At 38.9% G+C, this 23,226-nt stretch overlaps 3 protein-coding genes across 4 annotated transcripts in view; all 3 read right to left on the bottom strand.

Annotated features, from left to right (window-relative positions):
• The window catches only part of OFD1 (OFD1 centriole and centriolar satellite protein), a 344,344-nt gene that overhangs the window by 164,761 nt on the left and 156,357 nt on the right, over positions 1 to 23,226 (bottom strand). The gene's annotated exons all lie outside the window — the stretch shown is intronic.
• RAB9A (RAB9A, member RAS oncogene family) overlaps positions 1 to 23,226 on the bottom strand; it is a 271,297-nt gene that overhangs the window by 91,714 nt on the left and 156,357 nt on the right. The gene's annotated exons all lie outside the window — the stretch shown is intronic.
• The window catches only part of EGFL6 (EGF like domain multiple 6), a 68,144-nt gene continuing 62,229 nt past the window's right edge, over positions 17,312 to 23,226 (bottom strand). For both annotated transcript variants that reach the window (XM_069100600.1, XM_069100599.1), the window contains one exon: positions 17,312 to 20,580. In XM_069100600.1, coding sequence (XP_068956701.1) covers positions 20,485 to 20,580 — 96 coding nt within the window. In that variant the 3' untranslated portion in view covers positions 17,312 to 20,484. The remainder of the gene's footprint in view (positions 20,581 to 23,226) is intronic.

Here is a 23,226-nt window from a genome sequence, read left to right as displayed (position 1 = left end):
AATAAATTTGTGATTAAAAATACTGTTAGATTAGGGGGAGAGACCCAGAAAAGTCAAATTTTCCTACCAGTTCCTCATATTTTGGAGCTTCAGTCTTCTAATACTTTCTTGAGATTCTCTGGTATCTAAAAAAAAAATTAGTGTTGTACCAGCATTGTACAGCAGAGGGCACCATTGTGCTCACTCACTTTAAAAAATAAGGCCTTTGAGAGCTTGCGACTGAAATACAACTTAAAAGCAGACTTTTTTCTGCTTCGATTTCATTAGCATATACTATGTGCCACAAATCAATAGCTATTTACTCAATAAGAGACAATCTTTTTTGCTATTTAAAATGTGAAATAGCAAAATGCATTTCTGAAATTTATTCTCATAAACTGGGAGGGGCATGACTGGGAGAATGACAGGGTGGCCGTATTTTAGGACCTAGAGAAGCCCAGATTCCCCAAAACCTCCTCAGTAAAACTGTAAAGCTGCAGTCCTAACACTCTCCAGGAAGACAGGCCAGTGACTAGCACAGGGCAGCCTCAGAGCCCTGGCTGCAGCAAGACAAAGGCTTGGAGTATCCTCTAGGTGCAGGGGGGCGGGTGGGGAATCTGTGGATCTGAGGGCACATGTGCCGGATGAGACCTTTGGCTGAGTCCGAGTTTTACAGACAAATCTTTTTGTTAAGGGGATTTTTTCTGTGAAGTTTGGATTTAGAGGGCCGAATTTGAGGACCCAGAGGGCCACATATGGCCTCAAGGCCTTAGGTTCCCTACCCCTAAAGGCAGTGAGGATCCAACCCAGCTTCCAGCAGCCTAGATAGGAACCATAACAGGAGACGATATCAAACAGTTTTTGTAGCAAATGGAGTTTATCCTTAGCTACAACACTCAAGGCCATGCAGGATCTTCCCAAATCATTTAGGAGTAGGGTTATGGAGTTGGACCTGAGCATATGTAGCGGCAAGCACCCCAAGCGCGTCCTCAGGGTTTGCTGCTACCACAGGTTCTTGGATCTGCTTTGTTAAAGGAAAGCAACTCAAAATGGGTTAACAAGCTTACTTTAATCAGTCAGACATATATCGTTTACCTTGTTCAGGAGAAAAGGTCAGCACCCCGAACCTCAAAGCATACAGGCATAATTATCAAGACAGAAACATCAAGTAGACAGATTTCCAAACTGTCCAACCATTACATCCATACCCAGTCAACATCTGGGTTTCCACATTCTGGGTTTTTCAAAGCCGGGGGACTCTCAACAACGGCTTCCCAGAATTCAGATCAAATCACAGAACACTTCTCAAAGTGAGTCCCAAAACAAAGCTACACATCAGGGCTTATATAGCCTTCTCCTGGCTCAGAGAATGTAACAACCTTATTGACTCACTGGCCAATCAAGAAGTATCTACTGAAAAACAAGCCTCCCACCCCAGTCTCCAGGTGCACTTTAGCCTAGGGGCAGGGAAGATCTTCCAAATTTGCATTCGCATTACAGCATAACTCCTTAAACTATGACTAGAAATATGAATAAATAGGAGAAACTGCCAAACACAATGAAGAATCTTTGACTATCTGGCAGGACTGAGTACAATACTATAGGGGCCAAACCGAACCTTTATTGAAATAGATAAGGGGTAAGTGAAATAGTTTTGGCTCCCTTTAAAAAAAAGTTAGAAATAGGGGTGACTAGAGGACTTGAGTTCAAATCTGGCCTCAGACACTTAACATGAAAAAAGTAGCTGTGTGACTTTGGGCAAGTCACTTAACCCCAATTGCCCCCTCCAAAAAGCAAAAAAATTAATATTAAAATAAATTTAAATTTAAAAAACTTAAAAAAATTATGGCTTCTCAGTTAATGGTTTTTAAAGTTCTATTGAATTAAAAATACAATTCAGTACAACGTGATGATATCACTAGAAGGCATTGGTTTCGCTCTACAGCACTGGAAGCGAGTTGATCCTCTGTGTGTCTTACTCATGTTCCCTGCAAGTGTGCCGTCTGTGTGTGAGCTCTCTGTCACTTCCTCCCATTAATAGTGTGTATATTCATGGGACAGTGTGCCCAACCCCAACTTATATGGGGGGATGTTCTGTTATTACTTTTCTTACAATGCTATTTAATTAAACGCCTTTACTTTGAACTAATTGTATCCTCTGTCTTCTCTCTAGTAAAAGTAAACACATCGGTGACAGCTTGTGAGCTGTGATTTTTGAGTGGATGCAGACCCACAGATGACTCTAAATCTGGGGTAACAGTTCTATGAGGCCTGCATGGGAAAGAGAGCGCTCTGTGATTAACCAAATTTTGCATGAACTGTGAAATGAAGAAAGAATAAAATCAGCAAACCATCTTGAGTAATTGTCAGTTTATACTGTAGGGATAAGATAAACAATTTGTTTCTAGCAACATTTCATTCTTTTTGGGCAAGTTTTAATTACTACAGTTATTCTCAGTCATTTGTGAGTAGAATAGCAATTGAAGTATGTTGAAACATCTGGCAGTAGAATTAGATGTTCATCATTGCCCTAAAAGAGATAGTAAGACACTACTGGAAAATTAATTCTCGGTGATTATTAGAGCTGAATTTGCCTTAAATTTGATCAATATCACCATAAACTTCTCCATACATTGTTCCAAGAGACTTCTGTAATACTTCATCAAATAAGTTTTCAGATTGTCATTTAAAATTATACCTTCCCATAGAGTTGGCCATCTATTGGTTCATTGGGGAAAATGGGGAGGGGGAAGAATGGGGAAGATGACATGAAGATCATCTATTGAAATAGAGGAATTATAACTTGTACCAGTGAAGGAAGCACTAATGAATCTTATTTAATAAATTATACTTTTTTGTGGAAACACTTTTCAATCCTTCTTATGTTTCTGAATGACAGTGCAAACACATTACACTTTCACTGAGGTCATGAAGACAGCTTTTTCCTGGAAATTCCCTAGTATAAATGTAAAATACTTTACCCAGACCTTCCAAGAAGCTATTGTTGCACTTCCCGGGTCATGGCAACAGCTGTTTTCTGTGGAATAAGACCAGAAAATTGAGTCTTTCTTGACATCCAACGGTATTGATTGATGCTCATTTCCTGATAAACCCCTAGGCCCAGACACAGGGCTCAAAATAGTGATGATCTTATAAGTCACATTCCATAATAAAAAAGCTGAAAACAATGAATCCTTCCCTTGCAGTCTCAAGGGGCAGATACTTTTAGGCTACATACATATATGTATGTATATATATGTACATATATTAATATATTTTATGTTCAGTTTTTTCAGTCATGTCCAACTCTATGTGACCCCATTAGGGGTTTTCTTGGTAAAGATACTAGAGTGGTTTGCTTTTTCCTTCTCCAGATCATTTTATAGTTGAGGAAACTGAAGCAAACTGGATTAAGTGACTTGCTTAGGGTCACACAGCTAGTAAGTGTCTGAAACCAGATTTGGACTCAAGAAGATGAGCCTTCCTGACTCCAGGCACTATATCCACTAGACTACCTAGATGCCAATTATGATGTTTATTACACACACATACATACAACATACAGACACATGTGTATATATATACACATATATGTGTGTACATACACATCCATAATACACTATTGTAGTCAGGTGTTTTAGGGTAGCAGAAAACTACTCCCTCTTCAATATTCCCCAATTCCCCGTTCAGCTGACTCTGGGGGCAAGATTTTCCTTTAGTCCAGGGTTTCTTAAACTTTCTTTGTGTCTTGGACCCCCTTGGCAGTGTGGTTAAAACTATGTACTCCTGAGAATAATAATAAAAGAATAATACTTTAAATACATTTAAAGTATTGCATAAACATACATAGATTTACAAAGGAAAATAAAGGTTAGTGAAGATAAAGATGTAATTTTTTCCCCATCCCCCAGTTTAAGAACCCCTGTCTTAGTGCCTTTAGTCTGCCTCTTGGGATTTATGGCTGTGCTGAGAAAGAACAGCGAGGGAGAGGAAACTTCCTTCTGCGGGAGGCATCCCCTGCTTTTTACTCCTCTTTCCACCACTTAAATCCGCTTGCTTCTGACTAGGGTTTTATCTGAATCTGATTTGCTGTCCTGCTTAGGATGTTTGTAAGATATAATAATCCCTAATATCAATAAGATAAACTCTTACTTGGTTTGTCTCCAGCCAGAATAGTCCTAATAATTAGGTGAAAGGTCTAAACCTCTGTCTCTTGATGTATATATACTACAAGATATTCACTACTTTTTTTTTTTCTACCTTCCTTTTCCCAGAAAACGAAATCTTACCATCAGAAACAGAATGGAACCTTTATCTAGCTAGATTTATTATTATTATTTTTTAAAGCAATCAGGGTTAAGTAACTTGCTCAAGGTTACACGGCCAGTTATTTCTAGGTATGGTGCTGAGTATCTGAGCCCGGATTTGATCCAGGTCATCCCAACACTGGAGCCGGTGCTCTTACTCACTGTGCTACCTGGCTGCCCCTAGATTTATTATTAATTGAAACAAGTAGGGGCAGCTAGGTGGTGCAGTGAATAGAGCACAGGCCCTAGAGTCGGGGGGCCTGAGTTCAAATCCAACCTCAGACAATTGACACTTAACTAGCTGTGTGACCTTGAGCAAGTCACTTAACCCCAATTGCCTTGCTTTCCCCTCCAAAAAAATTTCAAAACAAGTAAACAACTTTAAATGACAACAAAAAATTTGTGAGAACTCAACTTTCATCTTCTGCTGCACCAGCCTCCAGTGGGAAAAGGAGAAGTAAGAAGTCATGTTCCATCTGACTATGAACCTGCTCTTTCCTGCTGTATGTGTCCCCTGAGGGCAGAGGAAGAGGAATATTGTCACTGGCCAGGGTATACCTTCTGTCTCCAGATTCACTGTCTCCTGCTGTATGGGGCTTTCCATCTGAGCATGTACTTTCTGTCTCATGCTGCATGAGTCTTCTGCCTGATCTCCAGCCTCCTCTTGGAAGAGGAGAGGGGACTTTCATTTACTGATTAACATACCCACACCTGGTCATACTCTAGATTTTGAACCCTTGTAGGTTATCATCCAAATCCTATTCCCCATTCCCTACCACCCAATTAATTGTTTCCATCCCCCTCCCACAGTGAAGCTCCAAACAAATTTACCACCTCTTTCACTGTGCCTTCCAGAATACCTACTCTATAGGCAACAAACTTGTCTTCATCTTAAATATTTTTCCTTTACTACTCCTTCTGTCTTCTGGCAGTCACTGAAACTTGGCTCCCTTCTGATGACAACCTTCCTGGCCAACCTTTCCAGTATTGGCTGCATTTTAATTCATTGTCTTCTTCTTACTTAAGGTGGGGAAGTTGGACTATACCTTGTTCTCTGCTACTGCTTCCAAGTGCCCTCCCCTGCATCACTCAGTTACCTCTCCTCCTTTGAGGTTTATATAATCCACATCTTCCATCCAATTAAAATCCTAGATGTCTGCAGACATCCGGGACATTCTCCTTCCTTCCTTCCTTCCTTCCTTCCTTCCTTCCTTCCTTCCTTCCTTCCTTCCTTCCTTCCTTCCTTCCTTCCTTCCTTCCTTCCTTCCTTCCTTCCTTCCTTCTTCCCTCCCTCAGTATGTTCAGTGCCTGGCTCACAATCTTTTTCTCCTCCTCAGCTCCTCTAACCTCTCATGGTTCCCCCTACCTTTATCCTTGCAGCTGAGAACCTTGCCTCATTTTTACTGAAAAAAAAAAAAAAGTCCAGGGGCAGCTAGGTGGTGCAGTGAATAGAGAATCAACCCTGAAGTCAGAAGGACCTGAGTTCAAATCTGACCTCACACACTTGACGCTTGCTTACCAGCTGTGCGATCCTGGGCAAGTCACTTAACTCTGATTGCCTCGCCAAAAAAAAAAAAAATTCCATTTCTCAAGAGTTCCTTCTTCTTCCTTCCTTTTCATCTCTTATCACTCAGATGACTTCCTTCATCCCAGTCTCAAAGAGGTGGCTTTACTCTTTGCCAAGGCAAACTCTTCTACCTGCATAAGCAATCCTATTCCATCCTGTCTTCCAACCATTTGTCTGTTCCATAATCCCCATTAAAAAAAAATTACTTTCAGGTTCACCCTGTGTCCTGGCTCCTTCCCTACTGCCTACAAACATGCCAATGTCTCTCTCATACTCAAAAAACCCTCACTGGATCATCCATCTCCACCATCTTCCCATATCTCTGACTTTTGGGGATTGAACTCCTTAAGAAGGCCATCTGCAATAGTTACTTCGATTTCTCTCCTTTCACTCTCCTTTACTCCCTATAATCTTGCTTCTGACCTTATCATTCAACCAAAACTACATTCCCCATAATTACCTGATTTCCTAATTGACAAATTCAATGGTCTTTTCTCAATCTTCATTTTTTTCTTGAGCTCTCTGCAGCCTTGGACATTGTCAATCACCCTCTTCTCCTTGAGATTCTCTTCTCTCTAGGTTTTCAGAATGCCACTCTCTCCTGGTTCCCCTACATTTCTAACTACTCTCTCATCCAGGTCATGCCAATTGTCCTGCAGTGCTCTGTTCTGGACCCTCTTCTTCTCTCTTTATATACTACTTTACTTGGTGATCTTATCAACTCCCATGGATTTAATTGTAATCTCTGTTCTGATCATTCTTAAATCTCCTTATCCAGCCCTAATCTCTCTGCTGGCCTCCAGTCTTGCATCTCCAACTTTCCCTCCCTTTTCTTCTGGGTGATATCCCTTCTACTCACATCAACCCCTTTGATTTAATCATTTTAAAAAATTCTAAAGAAGTACTGATATCTCACTACCTCTTACCTTCTTCATCTATAAAATAAGGCCTAGATAGCCTCTGAGACCCCTTCCAAATCTAAGACTATGATCTATATACAATGAATTCTTGTTCCTTTTTCATTTTTCTTTCTATCTTCTGAATTCTTCTGGGATAACTGGGTAAGAGAAAAACTCTATAATGTGATTTATAGTGACTCTTGGGCAATGGCTAATGGATTCTCAGATGGTCAGCTTAATGTAGGAGGGCATAGCTGGACAAATATCAAGAGCATAGAAGGACAAACACGAAGATTAAGGGTGGGTATGTTTCAGTTCACACTAAAAGGAAATCAGATGACATAATGTGGAATGAAAGGGTGGCTCATATAAGCAAATTGAGGATAAAAGAGTTACCTTACCACCTTCCCCAATCCATATAAAAAGGGGACTCTAAACAAACTTTGGAGCTGCAGAACCCACAAAATGACACAGAGAAGTTAACCTCCCTCTGAGGACAGCCCGGCAGGCCAGCAGGAATCCCCAGAGCACCACCCGGGGGCCCAAGCCCACCCCCCCCCCCCCCCCAAGGCTTTAGCCCCAGGGCAGGCCTGACCAGCCACTGGCCAGAGGGACTGCAGATCAGCAGCAGCAGTGGCCATTTCCACATTTATCAACACATAGATGCAAAGGACAAAGTGAGAGGTCTGTGCAGTCTGGACTTTGGGACCCAGTAAGTGGGAGTGTGGCTTTTGCCCCTGGGGTGAGAAGCCGCTGAGACACCAGCACAGCCAGTCAGCACCACGTAGCAGCTTCAGTTCCTGGCCTGAAGAGTGTAGGGGGACCAAACAACCAGTCTGAGGGGTAATTGCTCTTGCTTTAACCTGCTTGGATCTGAATTGCACTCTAGGGTGGAGGTCCTGGGTTGTGTGTCCACCTTGCCAGAGCGTGTGGAGACCTCAGAGAGGTCACCCAACTAATACCTTCAGCAGCTGAGAAAACCCCAGCATTTGGGATAAAAGCTCCCCTGTCTGGTGGCAGAGTCCTACTGTGGCAAAAAGCCCAGGGATCAAGTGACTGAGGGGCGACATGAGCAGGCAAAGGAAACAAAGCAGACAGAAGATTCCAACATTACACTCCTATTTTGGGGACAAAAAGGAGCAAAGCATGGAACAGGAGGAAAACAATGAAGTCAGAACTCCTGTACCAAAAGCTTGAAAGGAAAATACAAGCTGGTTACAGGCCATAGAGGACCTTAAGAAGCAGATAAGAGAAGTGGAGGAAAAACTGGGAAGAGAAATGAGAACAATGCAAGAAAATTAAGAAATGAGAGTCAACAGCCTGACTGAGGAAAATCAAACCTTAAAAAATAGACTAACTCAAATGGCAAAAGAGGCTCAAAAAGGCCATGAGGAGAATGCCTTAAAAAGCCGAATTTGCCAGATGGAAAAAGAATCTCAAAAGCTCAATGAGGAGAATCATTGCTTCAGAATTAGATTGGAGCAAATGGAAGCTAATGACTTTATGAGAAATCAAGATGCTGTTAAACAGATCCAAACAAATGAAAGAATAGAAGACAATATGAAATATCTCATGGGAAAACCACTGACCTGGAAAAGAGATCCAGGAGAGATAGTTAAAAATTGTTGGACTACCTGAAAGCCATGATCAAAGTAAGAACCTAGAAATCATCCTCCAGGAAGTTCTCCAAGAAAACTGTCCTGATGTTTTAGAACCAGAGGACAAAATAGAGGTTGAAAGTATCCACCGATCACCTCCTGAGAAAGATCCCCAAAAGAAAACTCCTAGGAATATTGTAGCCAGGTTCTGGAATTACCAGATTAAGGAGAGAATATTACAAGCAGCCAGGAAAAAAACAATTTGAATATTGTGGAAACACTATCAGGATAACCCAAGATCAAATCTTGCAGAAATGAATGATGTAAATCAGAAGTTAATAAAGCATTTGAAAAAAAAAGAGTTACCTTAGGAGAATAGTTACAGGATAGAATACTAGCAAGATGGGGACATGAGAAAATTAGATACTTGGGCATTCAGCTAACCAAATCTTGAATAGAACATAGAATGGGACTAAGGCTAGAGGAAGTAATCATATGAGCTAGTACATTGCTCTGCCCAGAAATTAGGTTAATGTTGAAACTGTTACCCAGATCCATCATTAAAGGTTGGGCTCTGGGAACACTATGGTAAATAGATTACACTGATCTTCTCAGTGATAACCTTAATAAAAATTATTGTTTAACAGCTATCTGTATGTACACAGCCCTGTATGCAAGCCAATGCTAACTCTATTATGAAAGGGCTAAGTTTATTAAAAGACTATTATGTTGAGCCTGTAATAATTGGGAGTGAACAGATATCACATCTCATTTGTCACAAGGTTAAGAATGTGGTTTAAGTTCAGGGAATTATGTAGATTTATCATGTAGCATATAACCCCAAGCAATAGGGATAATAGAAAAATGTAATGGAATGCTTAAGACTCAAGTTAAGAAACTCTGGAGAAGAAAAAGAAAAGTTATTAGAACTGCAGTAAGCCAATTAAACAATAGATATATCATCGTGCGTTTGTAGATGATTTTAAAATTATAGTACCCCTTTCAATTGATTCACACAGTACAAGGCAAAACATTACTGAAGGAGCCAAAATGTGGTATGGCCAACTCCCTATCATCAGTTGATTCTAGTAGATATCATTGAGGTAGGACATCATAATACAGTGTGGATCACAGAGAGACCTGGTAAATTATTTTAGGACTCCTTAGGACATCACAAATTAGCAGATGGGCAGTTCTGTGATTTCAGGTTTGGTGCCTTCCTGACCTTGTTGCTGATTTATACCAGTGGTGTCAGACTTACAAGCCTACGTGCTCCTGCATGGTGGAACCAGATTAAAACATATCTGGGAAATATTTATTTATTTGGATTGAGAAATTTTTAACAAAATAAAAATTTAATAGAAGCAGTTTTCTAAGTCAATATGTGCAGTGGTCCCTTTTTCTATCTGATTTTGACACCACTCGTCTATATATAGCTAAAGCTTACTTCTGGCCATGCTACTTGCTGTTCAGTGAGCTCCATTGACTTCCTGTTATCTCCAGGATCAATGATAATCTCTTTTTGGTGTTTCAAATCCTTCACAAACTGGTCATTTCCTACCTTCCTCGTTTTCTTACTCTTTACTTCACATTCTACACCTTGGCTACACGAGTCCTGAAACATGAAATTCCATCTACTGTCCCCTAGCCTTGGCATTAGCTATCATGCTAATGATGTACCTCAATGGCTCTGTAGAAGGCAACGTCCTTTGCCTCTTAATTTCCCTGACTTCCTTCAAAATTCAGCTCAGATCCATCTTCAGCATCTTCACTTTTTCTCAGTATCTCAGCTGCTAGGGTCTTTCTTTTTCCAATTAAGTTGTATTATTCTGAGCATAGATTTAGAAGAATTCTTAGGAAGTTTCTGAGGAACATGGAAGTTAAGTGACTTAAGGGTTACCTAGGTTTGTAGATCTCAGGGGGTCAGATTTAAACCCAAATTTTCCTGATTAAAAAAACCCAAATACTTTATCTACTATGAAATATGACCTACTGTGAAATATTTAAAAAACTAGATGTCTTACTTTTAAATTAGAGTAATAAGCAATTGAAAACATAAGAGAGCTTTTACATAATTATGTTTTATCAAGCATTACTTCTTAGGATTTTGAAAACTGCTCTAAACAACCACAAAGGAAGAAACCCAATATGAATATGGATAGGTGAATATCTTTTCTATACAAAGTATCCATTTTGGCAGAAGTTGTAGGAATGTGACTAAACTTTCTTTTCCCACTTTTGATCACAGGTCGAAGGTCTCACATTTCATAGAGAACTCTACCAAAGATATGCAAAGATCACATTACATTTCTACCTTAGCCCCATTTCTGAAAGCTGATTTGGCTTCCAAATTGGAATTATGCAAAGTTAACTAAAAAGGACATCAGAGAAGTGAAAGCTAATGCTTGGGGAGACTTGTGTTTTCTCCCAGATGGCATGACTAATTAGTGATGGGTATGTCTAGAATTTAGATCTTACTCTCAGTTCAGTGTTCTTTCTACCACACCATGCTTCCTTTCCCTCAAGAAAGTTACACTGTGTAGATTCAAATTTTATGTAGTGTTTTTTTAATGTTCTTTTCTACAATAAGTTTTCTTGTTTCCCCGGTTATTAACATTCTCTCTTTTTCTCAAAATTACTTCATATATATCTGGTATTCACTCACTTGTATGTGCATTGTCTACCACCAGTAGAATTCAGATTACTTGAGGCCATATGTGTACCACCAATAGAATTCAGATTACTTGAGGGCATATGTGTGCCACCGATAGAATTCAGATTACTTGAGGGCATATGTATACCACCAGTAGAATTCAGATTACTTGAGGACATATGTGAACCACCAATAGAATTCAGATTACTTGAGGACATATGTGAACCACCAATAGAATTCAGATTACTTGAGGGCATAGACTGAATAATTTTTTTAACATTGTTTTTAACATTATAGGTACTCCGTGTTTATCGAATTGGGTTGATATGAATAGGAGAAGCAACTACAGTAATTTATGAAGCACAAATAAAATATTTAAAACTCAAGAACCCTCAGAGCAACAGTGGTAGATTTAATTTCTACAAAGTACAACTCTAATTCCCATCTACTTCCCTGGTACCCTGAGAAAGAAAAGGAAAGTAGTGTGACGCTGATTGCCCTTGTCTTCACTGCCTGAAGGCTAGGTAAATTACATTTTACTTCTCCCTCAGGGTCCTCTGGTACCTTTAAGGGAATTGGAGAGTGTCTAGATTGGGGGGGAGGGGAGTGGAATGTGCAGCCTCCCTGTCACATGGGACCCTCTAGGTCCTCAAGTGCAGTCCTTTGACTGAATCCAAACTTCACGGAACAAATCACCTTAATAAAAAGCCTCACCCAAGGACCTAGAAGGCCACATGTAGCCTTAAGGCAACAGGTCTCCCATCCTTGGTCTAAGCTCTCTACAAATAGCTACAGCCCCCAAGATGGTGTTCCTTCTAGGGAGGGGAAGGGGATAAGGTTTGCAGCTTACCATGGTTCCTATAGAGCACAGTTGAGTTCTAAGTCCAGAACCTTGCTTGGGCTTAAATCCCAGACACCTTGCTTCTCAGAGCTTCTCTCCAGGTAGGCTGGCCGGCTACAGCATCCCACCTGGTGTTTACTGCAGGGTCACTGTAGCTTAAACTTGTGAGTCTGGTAGGGATCACCTCCTGTACCTGCAACGGAAGACATGAAACAAACACCTCTCTGCCCATTTCTCAGAGTTGGGGTAAAGGAGAGGGAGAGTACTTCCTTCAGTTAAGTTTATGATGCCAGTGTTTTGATCGTACCCTCTGAATATAGCAGAAAAATGTGCACCAAAGAAATCGAGTGTTTACACCTGGCCCGTTTTAAAGCTATTTCAGTTATGTGACCAATCAAAGGAGAACACTTTCCATCCATGTGACAGGGGATGGTAGAGTGCTTCCATGTTAGGTGATCTGGGTAGGCCCAGTATAAGTTCTGTTACAATAGTTTCTAATGCATTTTTTAAAATAGCATGCTAGCATACCACTTAATTTGCCAGATTAAAAAAAATGACTCTGTCTAGGAATTTAGAACTGGAAAATCATCTAGAGATCATCTAGTTCAAGGTTCTTATTTTACAGATGAGGGAACCATGGTCTAGAGAGGAGAAATGAATTTCCTGTGGTCCCATAGATAATAGTCAAGGTGGAATTTGGACTCAGATCTCTTGGATCCAAATCTAGTATGATCCCTCTACTCCCTTCGACTCTGCTGCAATAAAAATCTGCACTAAAGAGAAACTGAGGCACAAAGTTCCATGCATGATCAATTTATTAGCAAGGATGACAATTGCCAATAAAAGATTAATGACTTATCAGTAGCCAAAGACTCATCTGATATAGTAGTTTTTTATATAGTTGATTACATAAAGTCAGTGAAATAAACTAAACTAAGACCTTGATTAATTTACAACAGAGGTGGAGGATAGGCTTACATTTTGCTAGCTCATGCTGACTTGCAACAGAGGGTCTCCAGAATCTAAAGCAACAGTGAAAAAACAGAGTTGAACAATAGCCTCTGGAAAGTCCTATGCCAGATACCACAACACCAGAGAATCCCAGTGCTAAGCAAAACATCTCCTGACCAGGTTGACTAATCTTACACTCATCTTCCTTAGCTTCCTCATGAGATAGGACCAGAACATAGCCCTTAAAATTAGGGAACCTAAACTCTTACAAACTCTACTACTGAGGCATATTCAATTAAATCCCAATATGATCCACAAATATTAATTCCAGTGATTAACTAAAACTCTTAACTATTAATCAATTGGTAATTTAAATTTCACACCCAACAGATATTTTACCATGGAAAAGAGCCAGACAATCATAGTAATAGTTTTTTAAAAAAATCAGTCAGCCCAATATCATCTAGCACCACACACACACACATACACACACATGCTGACAGAATTTAGAACAGAAGGCTACATTCAGTCTTTGTGTATGTAGATAAAGCTCTTGATATTTTTTGAAAGTCTTCCCATGAAAGTATATACATACACACACACACACACACACAACACCCACACCCATACTCACATCCCGCCCACATATAGAGTCTTCTATGAAAAAAATTCTGAGAAAAGATTCACTGAATTAAAAAAATGCCAATTTTAAAAGAGAAGTATCTTTCTGCCTCTTCTCACTGTCTCCTTTGTACCTGTTTTGTAAGAAAAATAGTTTATAAGGCTGTCAATCTGATACCTTTAAAATGATAGTCATTATCCAATTTTCTCTCTTAGATTTCCAGAGCTAAAAAGAATTGAAAGGGCAATCAGAATTTGGTTCAAATTATTTAAAAATAGAAAATTTTGGAAGTAGATATATTTGACAAATAATTGCTTTTATAAGATAGTATCAGTTATACTGTATTCTAAACCTTTGGTAGTCCCCATAATTGTGGAAAGAATTTATATCATATTTATTTAGTTTGGAGAAATTAAATCACCCACCAGATATGTTGGAAGCAGTTTAATATTAGACTCCTGCAAAAGGAGACCAAAATAATCTGTCACCCAAGGGAAGTAAGTTCCACTTGTGTCCCATGGTTTTAAGATCCTACAAAATGTCAAGGTTTATCTTATGGAGACATCAAGGTGGAAGAGACCCTTGGATGTCTGTTCATCTAGCATCCTGGGAGGGTGGGATTCCACATTCAGCAAATGCTTTGCACCTCCAAGAAAAAAATGGTGTGAAAGAACAAAAGATGAAAGGGTAAGTCGATATAGAAGATGCAAGTTTTATGTATTAAACAGAGAAGGAAGTAACGGAGGCGACCAAAGTTTGATAAGATTACATCTCGGTGGCATGGAAGTAGGGAGGTGTGGGGGATGCCACATTGGAAGTGGGTAGAAATCATGCTGCCTCTGAGTTCATGAGAGATTCCAGTAGCAGCAGGAATCCAGAATGAACCACTTTGACCAAACAAAATGATAGAGAAACCTGCACAACTTGGCAGTAGGTAGTGGCCAAAATTAAAATAGGCTAAACTTCTTTGGGCCACAGAGGTTTTTAGAGGCTCACTTTCCAAGTGAAGGTATAATGATGGTTGTTGCTGTGGGTTGCATGACAAACAGGAGAGTGTACACAATGGCAGCCCACCCACCAAGATCACCATCATGTGATGGGCACAATGGTGACTTGTGGAAGGCGGGTTAAGGGGAGCACAGATAAGGCACTTGTTACATCTTTACTTTCTTTTACATCTTCTACATTTTCCATAGGCTGTCCGAAATCGTTTGGTGGGCTGCAAGCAGAGGACTGTCTGTTGTTCAGGCCTGTGATAGAGTAGGAAGCAGTGTCGTCTAGCTCCCTTGACAACTATTCCAGCAATGATTTCAGATAAGCACCAGACTGAGATCTTAAATCTAAAGAAAAACCATGGCTGGTCCCTTCTAGCACAGGACTACAAATTCTCCTCACAGGTAAGTGACCAGGACAGAAACTATGCAACGGTAGATTGGAATCTAGTAACCAGACCTGGGAAGCAGAAGAGGACTTTTAATGTCGTCCTAGGAGAAGTGGTCTTAGAGTAAGACCCACAGAGTAGAAGGCGGCCACTGACCTCGGTAGCAGAACAACAAAGGATACAGGCCAGGACCAGGACCACACAAGAAGACTAACCACCGATTCTGCATTTTAATCCCTGCTGCTACATTATTCAGGTGAAAGAAATAAAGTTTAATAAGCAGTTTAAAAAATGATTCATTTAGGGGCAGCCAGGTAGCACAGTGAGTAAGAGCACCGGCTCCAGTGTTGAGAAGACCTGGGATCGAATCCCGGGCTCAGACACTTAGCACCCACCCAGAAACACCTGGCTGTGTAACCTTGAGCAAGTTACTTAACCCCGATTGCTTAGGGGCAGCCAGATAGCACAGCGAGTGAGAGCACCGGCTCCAGTGTCAGGATGACCTGGATCAAATCCGGGCTCAGATACTCAGCACCACACCCAGAAATAACTGGCTGTGTAACCTTGAGCAAGTTACTTAATTCTGATTGCTTTAAAAAAATGATTCATTTAAAGTTGAATACAAAGTAGCATGATATGATGCAAGGCTCTCCATCCTGTTCAGTTTGCCTTCTTGTTGATAGTCATTGCTTTGTGTTCACAGTTTCCTGAACCCAAACCAAACAAACAAGCAAACAAAAACAATTCAGAGGAATTTATTTTGCTGTTCAGCTGAGGACATTTAATAAAATGCTAGTTAATGTCTTGAGGAGGAGAACTAAACAGATATATTCCCTGAGGTAAAGTCACTTGTACAAGCTTTTTAAACCTTATTTGACTTTGGCTGGTTGCTACATATGTTTGCAAATAATTTTCCAAATTTTAACTATAGTCTATCAGTTATTACTATCATTTAAAAAGCTACTACTGTAGAAATTAAGATAGTGCTTCTAAAAATACAGAAATATGTTGTAGCATATAAAGAACTCTCCTGAAACTCCTTCATTTTTATATCACATAATCAGCTAGAAAGAAAATTTGAAGTCAACTGTCTTGTATATTTATTCTGGTCTTGCTTTAAAGGAAAAGCAATAACATACAGCTGAAAAACCCGTCCATCAGCTCTAAGAACATTACTTTCCACAAATGGAATTTATTATAAACAAAGTTATAAAGTGAAAATATTGGCTTTTACTATGACATTGCTGGTAGTGAAGAGATAATAAAATTAGGAAATATGTGCTTTGCCATTTTCCTGCCACCCAGTGGGCCATAGTGAGCAGACTTTTGGTATAGAGACCCGAATATAAACAGGATTCTAAGCTCCCTGAGGGCACAGCGTGAGCACACATTCTCTGTCTTCATAAACTTGCTTGGATGTGGATCAAAGTGTTTTGCACATAATAGATCGTTTTTTTTTTTAACTTTGCAAATAGCCTCAATTTTATTATGTGTTTTGTTCTTATATTATAAACATTTACAGATTATTTCTTCCCCGGGAGAGAGGTCTCTTACAACAAAGTAAACATTAAGGAAAACTAATAATACAGTGAAGTCTCTGAAAATTCATGTAACATTTCTCATCTATAATAACCCTCCCCACCAACACATATACCTCTCCTTAAAAAAAATAAACTGAAATGTAATAGAGTCTTAATGTTATTAGAAGGACATGGTTAGATATATGAAGAAGATTTGGGGTTTTTAGGAGATTAACTCAGTGGAAATCAGAAATGTCACATGAAGGTCAAAAAGTCAAATCCAAATTCCATTTTGGGTTGTAGTAATAGATACATGGAACCCAGGACAAAGTTGGCAATTCTCTATACCCTGTCTTGGTCATAAGATTTAGAAACAGAAGGGGTCTTATGTCATCCATTCCCCCTTCACCCCCCCCTCCCCACCCCATTCAATAGATAGGAAGATAAATCCCAGAGAGAAGTGACTTGCCCGAAGTCACACAATCATTAACAGAACTGATATTTGACTCCAGCTTTCCTCACTCCAAGTCTAACATCCACAATTTAGGAAAGGAATCGACAAGTTGGACCTCATTCAGGAAGAGCAACCAGATTGCTGAATGGACTTGAAGACATGTCATTTGAGGTTTGTTAAGAACGACTGTTTTATTTGAATAAAAGGCATCTTAGAGGGCACACACTCACTGGACACAGGATCATTGTGAATCACAGTTTGGCTTTGGAGGGGAGAACTATGGATAAACTCATAATGAGGTAGATTTCTACCTAACAGTGTAAAGAAAGGCTTCCTAACAAGCCAGCAATTATAATATAGTGGATTTGCAGTTATTCCCTAGCTGTGTAATGTTGAACAAGACACTTAAAATCCATAGGTTTTGGTTTCTTCATCTGTATGATGGGGTGAGTGGTGGTTGGATTAGATTGGAAGTTCTCAAACTCTATGATCTCAGGACTCCTTTGTACTCTTAAAAATTACTGAGGACCCCAAATAACTTTTGTTTCTGTCAGTTTTTATTTATCAATATTTACCATATTAAAAATTAAAACCTATTGGCTCAGTTAAAATAACAATAACAAACTAATTACATGTTAACATAAATTACATATTTAATTTAAAAACCCTATATTTTCCAAAACAAAAAAAAATTAGAAGTGGCATCGTTTTATATATTTTTGCAAATCTCTTTAGTAACTGGCTTAATAGAAGACAGATGGATTTTCATGTCTGTATGCAATCTGTAGCTATATGTGGTTTTGCTTGAAGTATATGAAGTATATCACACAGATATGTAGTTAGAAATGGGAAGAGTACTTTAATAGGTTAATAAATATCTAAGGAATGTTATGAAAAGGTTTTGGCCACAAGGATCCTTCTCCCAAAGGTGTGAGGACCACACTTTGAGAACAACTAGACCAGATGATTAATAAGTTCCCCTTTAACTCTTAATCTTTTAAAATTTTTTAAAAATATTTTTGGAGGGCAGGGCAATTGGGGTTAAGTGACTTGCCCAAGGTCACACGGCTAGTAAGTGTTATGTGTCTGAGGCCGGATTTGAACTCAGGTCCTCCTGACTCCAAGGCTGGTGCTCTATTCACTGTACCACCTAGGTGACCCAACTCTTAATCTTATGACTTAATTAGAATTGTCCAAAAATGAATGAACTGCTTTATGAAGAAGTCAACATCCTGCCACTTCCCCCCTCTTTTACATTCTTTATTGTAATAGATAGCCCTCTGGGAGAGGAAAAAGAGTGTGATATGTTGAGAAATGTTGATGATGTTAAAATATATTCAAAATTCATTTATAAAAGAAAAAAGAAGTCAGTACCCACTTCATCAAAGGTGTCCAAGTGGAAGCTGAATGACTATTTGACAGGGATATTATACAAGAGATTCTTGCTTTATCTAGAAAGTTGGACCACGTGATCTTCAAAGTCCCTTCTAATTATAAGTTTGTATAATTTTGTGAACTGAAAAATTCATTCTAAGGAACAGAGATGCAAAAAATTAAGAAAAGGCTTGTTTTTAAAGAAACTAGGATTCTGACAGCATGAGGAGTTGAATACAGAAGATAGAACTGAATGATGATAATATGTCTAGAGAAAGCTTTTCAATTAGAAAGGATATTTAGTAGGAGGCTGGGAAAGATATGAGGGAGCAGACGTGACAAACTGAAGAGTGTGTGTGTGTGTGTGTGTGTGTATCTTCAAGTCCCTTCATCTCTGTTTGTCTGTCTGTCTGTCTCTCCTCCTCTTCCTCTTTCTGGAAATGAGTGTGGCTACAGGCCTAGGAAAGAGAGAAATTATTTTAGGAAGATTTCTGTGATGGGAATTGAACTTGGGAAAGCTGAATTAGGATCAAAGGGCTCTGAGGTGACTAGTTTCAATGTGAAATCAAGGGATGGGCCTAGCATCCATGCAAAATAAAACTTCTTTATTTAGTGAGCAAACAATTCTTAAAAAAGATTGCATTGGCTTGATGGTAAAAATAAAGGTGGAGTAGCAAGGAAGGCCAACATCCCAAGGACTGGAGCTAAAGGAGATGGTAGGCTAATTTGGAGGTGAAACAGAAAATGTCTAGAACAGATTGATAGCTACAAAAACTAAGAAAAGATGAGTATCAAATAGATGAATACATGTTTGTTTTCCTAAAGAGGATGCTGTGGAATGAGAGCTGTTGCAGAATAAATGGAATAAACAAAGCTATGAACCTAAGATTGTGGTCTGTGGAGAACACTTTGTCACTCGCTCATTCTCTTGGGTTTTATCAAGGAGCTATCACTCTGAGGCCAAAGGACTGGGGAGCCTTCTGATTGCGGGCTGCCTTCAACCCACTTTAAAATATAAAATGCACTCTTTTAAAAATCAGTCCACAAGCCAGTCGGTAAAAAATAATGTCACCAGTTCACAGAAGTGTCACAGGAATAAAACACTTCCCTTAAATATTTCTTTAAGTTTTTTTGTTAACTAGGAAAGCTGAACAGCGTAATCTAATACTTTGTGTAAATAAAGCACATCCATGGGGGTGGGTGAAGCGATAAACCCAGAGGCATTTTCATTCTACATGAATCAAATGATACAAATGATAAAACACTACTGCTCCAGACAAAGCGAGTATTAGTATAGCTCATATAAAAAAGGTTCAATAAGAAGTCCGTTGCTCATGGCATGTTTCTGTGCTCAGTTTGCATTTCTAGGATGTATCGGTATTTATGTTATGATATAAAAAGTACTTTACTCATTGAAAAGCCAAATATTATAAAAATAGAAGGCAATATTATATTCTATTACACTTAGATAAAAAGCCTTCAGGATAAGAGTAATACGCCTAAGGATAATCAAGGCACTTAGAACTCCCACATGAACATAAATAATCATGAAAACCTAATAAAAATGGGATAGAAAGGAGGGAGTTTGGTAAATCAGAGGCCTGCTGACTTTGACCTAATGAATTTGCTAGGCTTCAGACATAAGAACTGTTACTGATCTGCATGGCACCTCTAGGCAATCGTCAATTTCAATTTCCTTTGGAAGATCAGTTCTTGATTTTCTATAGGAAATGGTTTTTAAAGGGTATAAAATTCTTCCATGGAAAAAACAATAGCCACATTTTCTAGTATGCAAATAACCTTGCACAGTATTAGAGTCAATGCTCATTTCTTCACTTAAAAAAAGAATTTAAATTGCAATATGATATGATTATTTGGATATAATTGTTATTTTTTAATAAGGTAAATATAAAACTTACTGTTAAACAATAGGTTAAGTAAAAAATTATGACAAATTCACAGAAGTGTCATAAAAGTACATTTAACTTAAAAATTTCTTTGTTTTTTTTTTAAAAAGGGAAAAGCTGAATATAGCAATTCCATACCTCATGTATATAAAATAAAGGTCATATACTTAGCAAAAATTTGGGCTGGTATTTCTATACTTAATAAGCCAATCCAGAGTTGACTGACAAAACACAGGAGTACTATGCTGTAAAGCTGATATTAGCACATTTGAGATAAAAATGGGTACCAAGAAGGAAATTTCATAGTAAATTTCAGTCTCTTAGCATTTCTAGGATGTGTTGGTATCTATGTCATTATGTTAAAAAATACAGTACTAGTTTAAAGGACAAATAATAAGAAAAGTTAAAAATCACATTCAGCAATTCATAGATTAAAGGCCTTTGGGACATATGCCTGAAACTAATAAGACCGTGTCTACACCAATCTCTCCAGTTTTGCCCTTGCCACGCTCTGCTTCAAAAATGACCTGTAAGACAGAAGGAGAAGAGTTGATTTAAGATCTTTCAAATAATTAGCAAACATTGAATAACTACCAAACAGAACTGCAAGTTTATTCTCCCCAAAGATAAAGAGGTTAGAGAAGGGTGTATGAGATGTGTTCTCTATATTGAATCAAGTATTCTAAGTGAGGTTATACTCTTAGTAAGATCTAAGTCATTTCAAACAGAGGAAATTGAGTCTTAAGAAAATGCACTAGCAAGTACCAAACACTTAAAATATTCTGAAAAACCACATGATATTGAGAAAAAATAGAGGTGTTTAAAAAAACAACAATAACAAATCTGTGTATTTTTGAGATTTGGAAATTGTTCCTACATCTGCATCAATGGCATGGCATGCCAGAGCATTTTAGGATTAGTAGGGACTTCAGATATCATCTACCAGGGATTCCTTATTTGAGGCCTGTGAACTTCAAAAAAATACACATTTTGATAAATGTAGTTCAATATAATTGGTTTCCTTTGTAATCTTCTATATTTTATTTTATGCATCTAAAACATTATTCTGGGAAGGGGTCCATAGGCTTTATTAGACTGCAAAGGGATTCTTTTGTAATCCACATTATTCTGGGAATGGGTCCATCCATAAGCTTCACCAGACTGCCAAAGAAGGGGTCCATAGGCTTCATCAGACTACAAAGGGATTCTTCTGTAATCTTATTTATTATTAAAATATCATTTTGAGAAGGGGTCCATAGACTAACTAGACTGACAAGGGAGTCCTTGACACAGAAAAGATTTAAGAACCTATGGATTCCAGCCCAACTCTCTCATTTTTTATGGACAAGAAATCTGTAAATACACTAATAATAGTAATAGCTAACATTTATATAGCACTTACTAGGTGCCAGGCACTGTGTTAAACCTAAAAAAATGGGTGTGACTTGGGACCTGCTTTCATCATTGAGCTCCACACTTCCTTTGACTTCCCAAAGATGAAGGCATCTCAGAGGTGATTTATGGATTTCAGGAATCCCTAGTCTTTATTCTTTTTGATTTTTCAAACTCTAGTTTCTTATGTTGGTTATTACTGAGGGCGTTAAGAGAATCACCTGGGTAGTCCAAAGGCTGCAGTAATGACAGAAAGTATAGTTAGCCAGGAATATGTGGAGAGGTCAGGACATTTATGACAGCCTTCTCACTCGCAACAAAGCCATTTGAAGGACACATCTTGCAAGTGTAAGAAATGTCTGCTGCCAATACTCCAGTGTGGACAACACAGAACCTGGAATATGCTCTTTGGTCTGGCTTGAGGGGTATCCCCAACTTCTCCACGCCCACAGTCATGGCATCAACTTGGTTTGGCTTTGAAAACTGCAAGTAAGCCTGTGATCCTAATCGACGGCAGGTTTTTGCTTAGGCAGATACAACAAGGGGGCGATAGGTCCACGGTGATTTGTTCTGCTCAGACCACATTTGGATTGTTATATATGGTTCTGCGTATCATCGGTAGCTAAGTGTTGCAGTGGTAGTATGATGAGCCCAGAGACAGGAAGACCTGAATTCGAATCTGACCTTAGATATTAGCTCTGTGACCTCAGGCAAGTCACTTAACCTCTGTCCGTTTCAGTTTCCTTAGCTACAAAATGGGGATGATAGCACCTAATTCCAAGTAGCTGTGAAGATCAAATGAGATAATATTTGTTCAGCGGTTAGCACAGTGTCTGGCACATAGTAGGTGCTTGATAAGCCTTTGTTTCCTTCCTTCATATTTTTGGAAGGATAATAATAAGATAGAATATGTTCAGAGGAGGGACAGCTAGGTGGTGCAGTGGTTAGACCAGCTGAGAAGTCAGGAGGACCTGGCTTCAAATTTGACCGTGCGTGGGACCCTGGGCAAATCACTTAAACCTGATTGTCTCCAAAAAAACAAACAAAAAGACACAAGGGATATATTCAGAGCAGAAAAGTCAGAATAGTAAGGGGGCTTGAAAGTAGACAGGATCCGGGGACTCAGCCTAGAGAAGAGAAAACATTAAGGGCATGTTCTTGCTGTCTTCAGTTATTGCAAGAAATGTCACATGGAAGAGAAATTGGAATTGTTTTGCTTGGTCCCAGGGGCAGAACTAGTAAGAGGGAGTAGAGGTTTTAAAGAGGTAGATTTTGGCTTGATATAGGGAAGCACATTCTCCGTTCCAAAAGAGCCATTCCAAAGAGGACTGGATTTCCTTGAGATGTGGTGACCTCCCCATCACTGGAGATCTTGGAACAAAGATGAAAAGCTGACTTGCTTCAGAATTGGTTAGGACCAGTGACTACTGAGGTCCCTAGGATTCCGTGACTATCTGTGCTCTGAGGTCTGTCCAAACTATAAACAATGGCTAACTTTAAGGTTTACATAGTGCTTTACATATTTATCTTATCTAATCATTACAACAACTTTGTGAGATGAAGTGCTATAATTATTACATCAACTCTACTATTAAAATATTTATTTAATTTTTAAATTTATGAATAAGACAAGCATTTTCATAACATAGTATAATAAAAAATTGATTTGCACGTGAAACTGCAAATCTATTATGCACAATTTGCTATTCCTTTTAAATATATAATAAAGTTATCATGTAACTTAAAAAAAACTCCCCCCCATGGCTATCTTAGACACAGAT

Source organism: Petaurus breviceps, unplaced genomic scaffold (genome assembly GCF_028583685.1).
Source record: "Petaurus breviceps papuanus isolate PSGF00001 unplaced genomic scaffold, PetGlider_PUasm1.0 419, whole genome shotgun sequence".
Lineage (NCBI taxonomy): Eukaryota > Metazoa > Chordata > Mammalia > Diprotodontia > Petauridae > Petaurus > Petaurus breviceps.
Note: the sequence above shows the minus strand (reverse complement) of the source record. Positions and strands in the feature narration are given on the sequence as shown.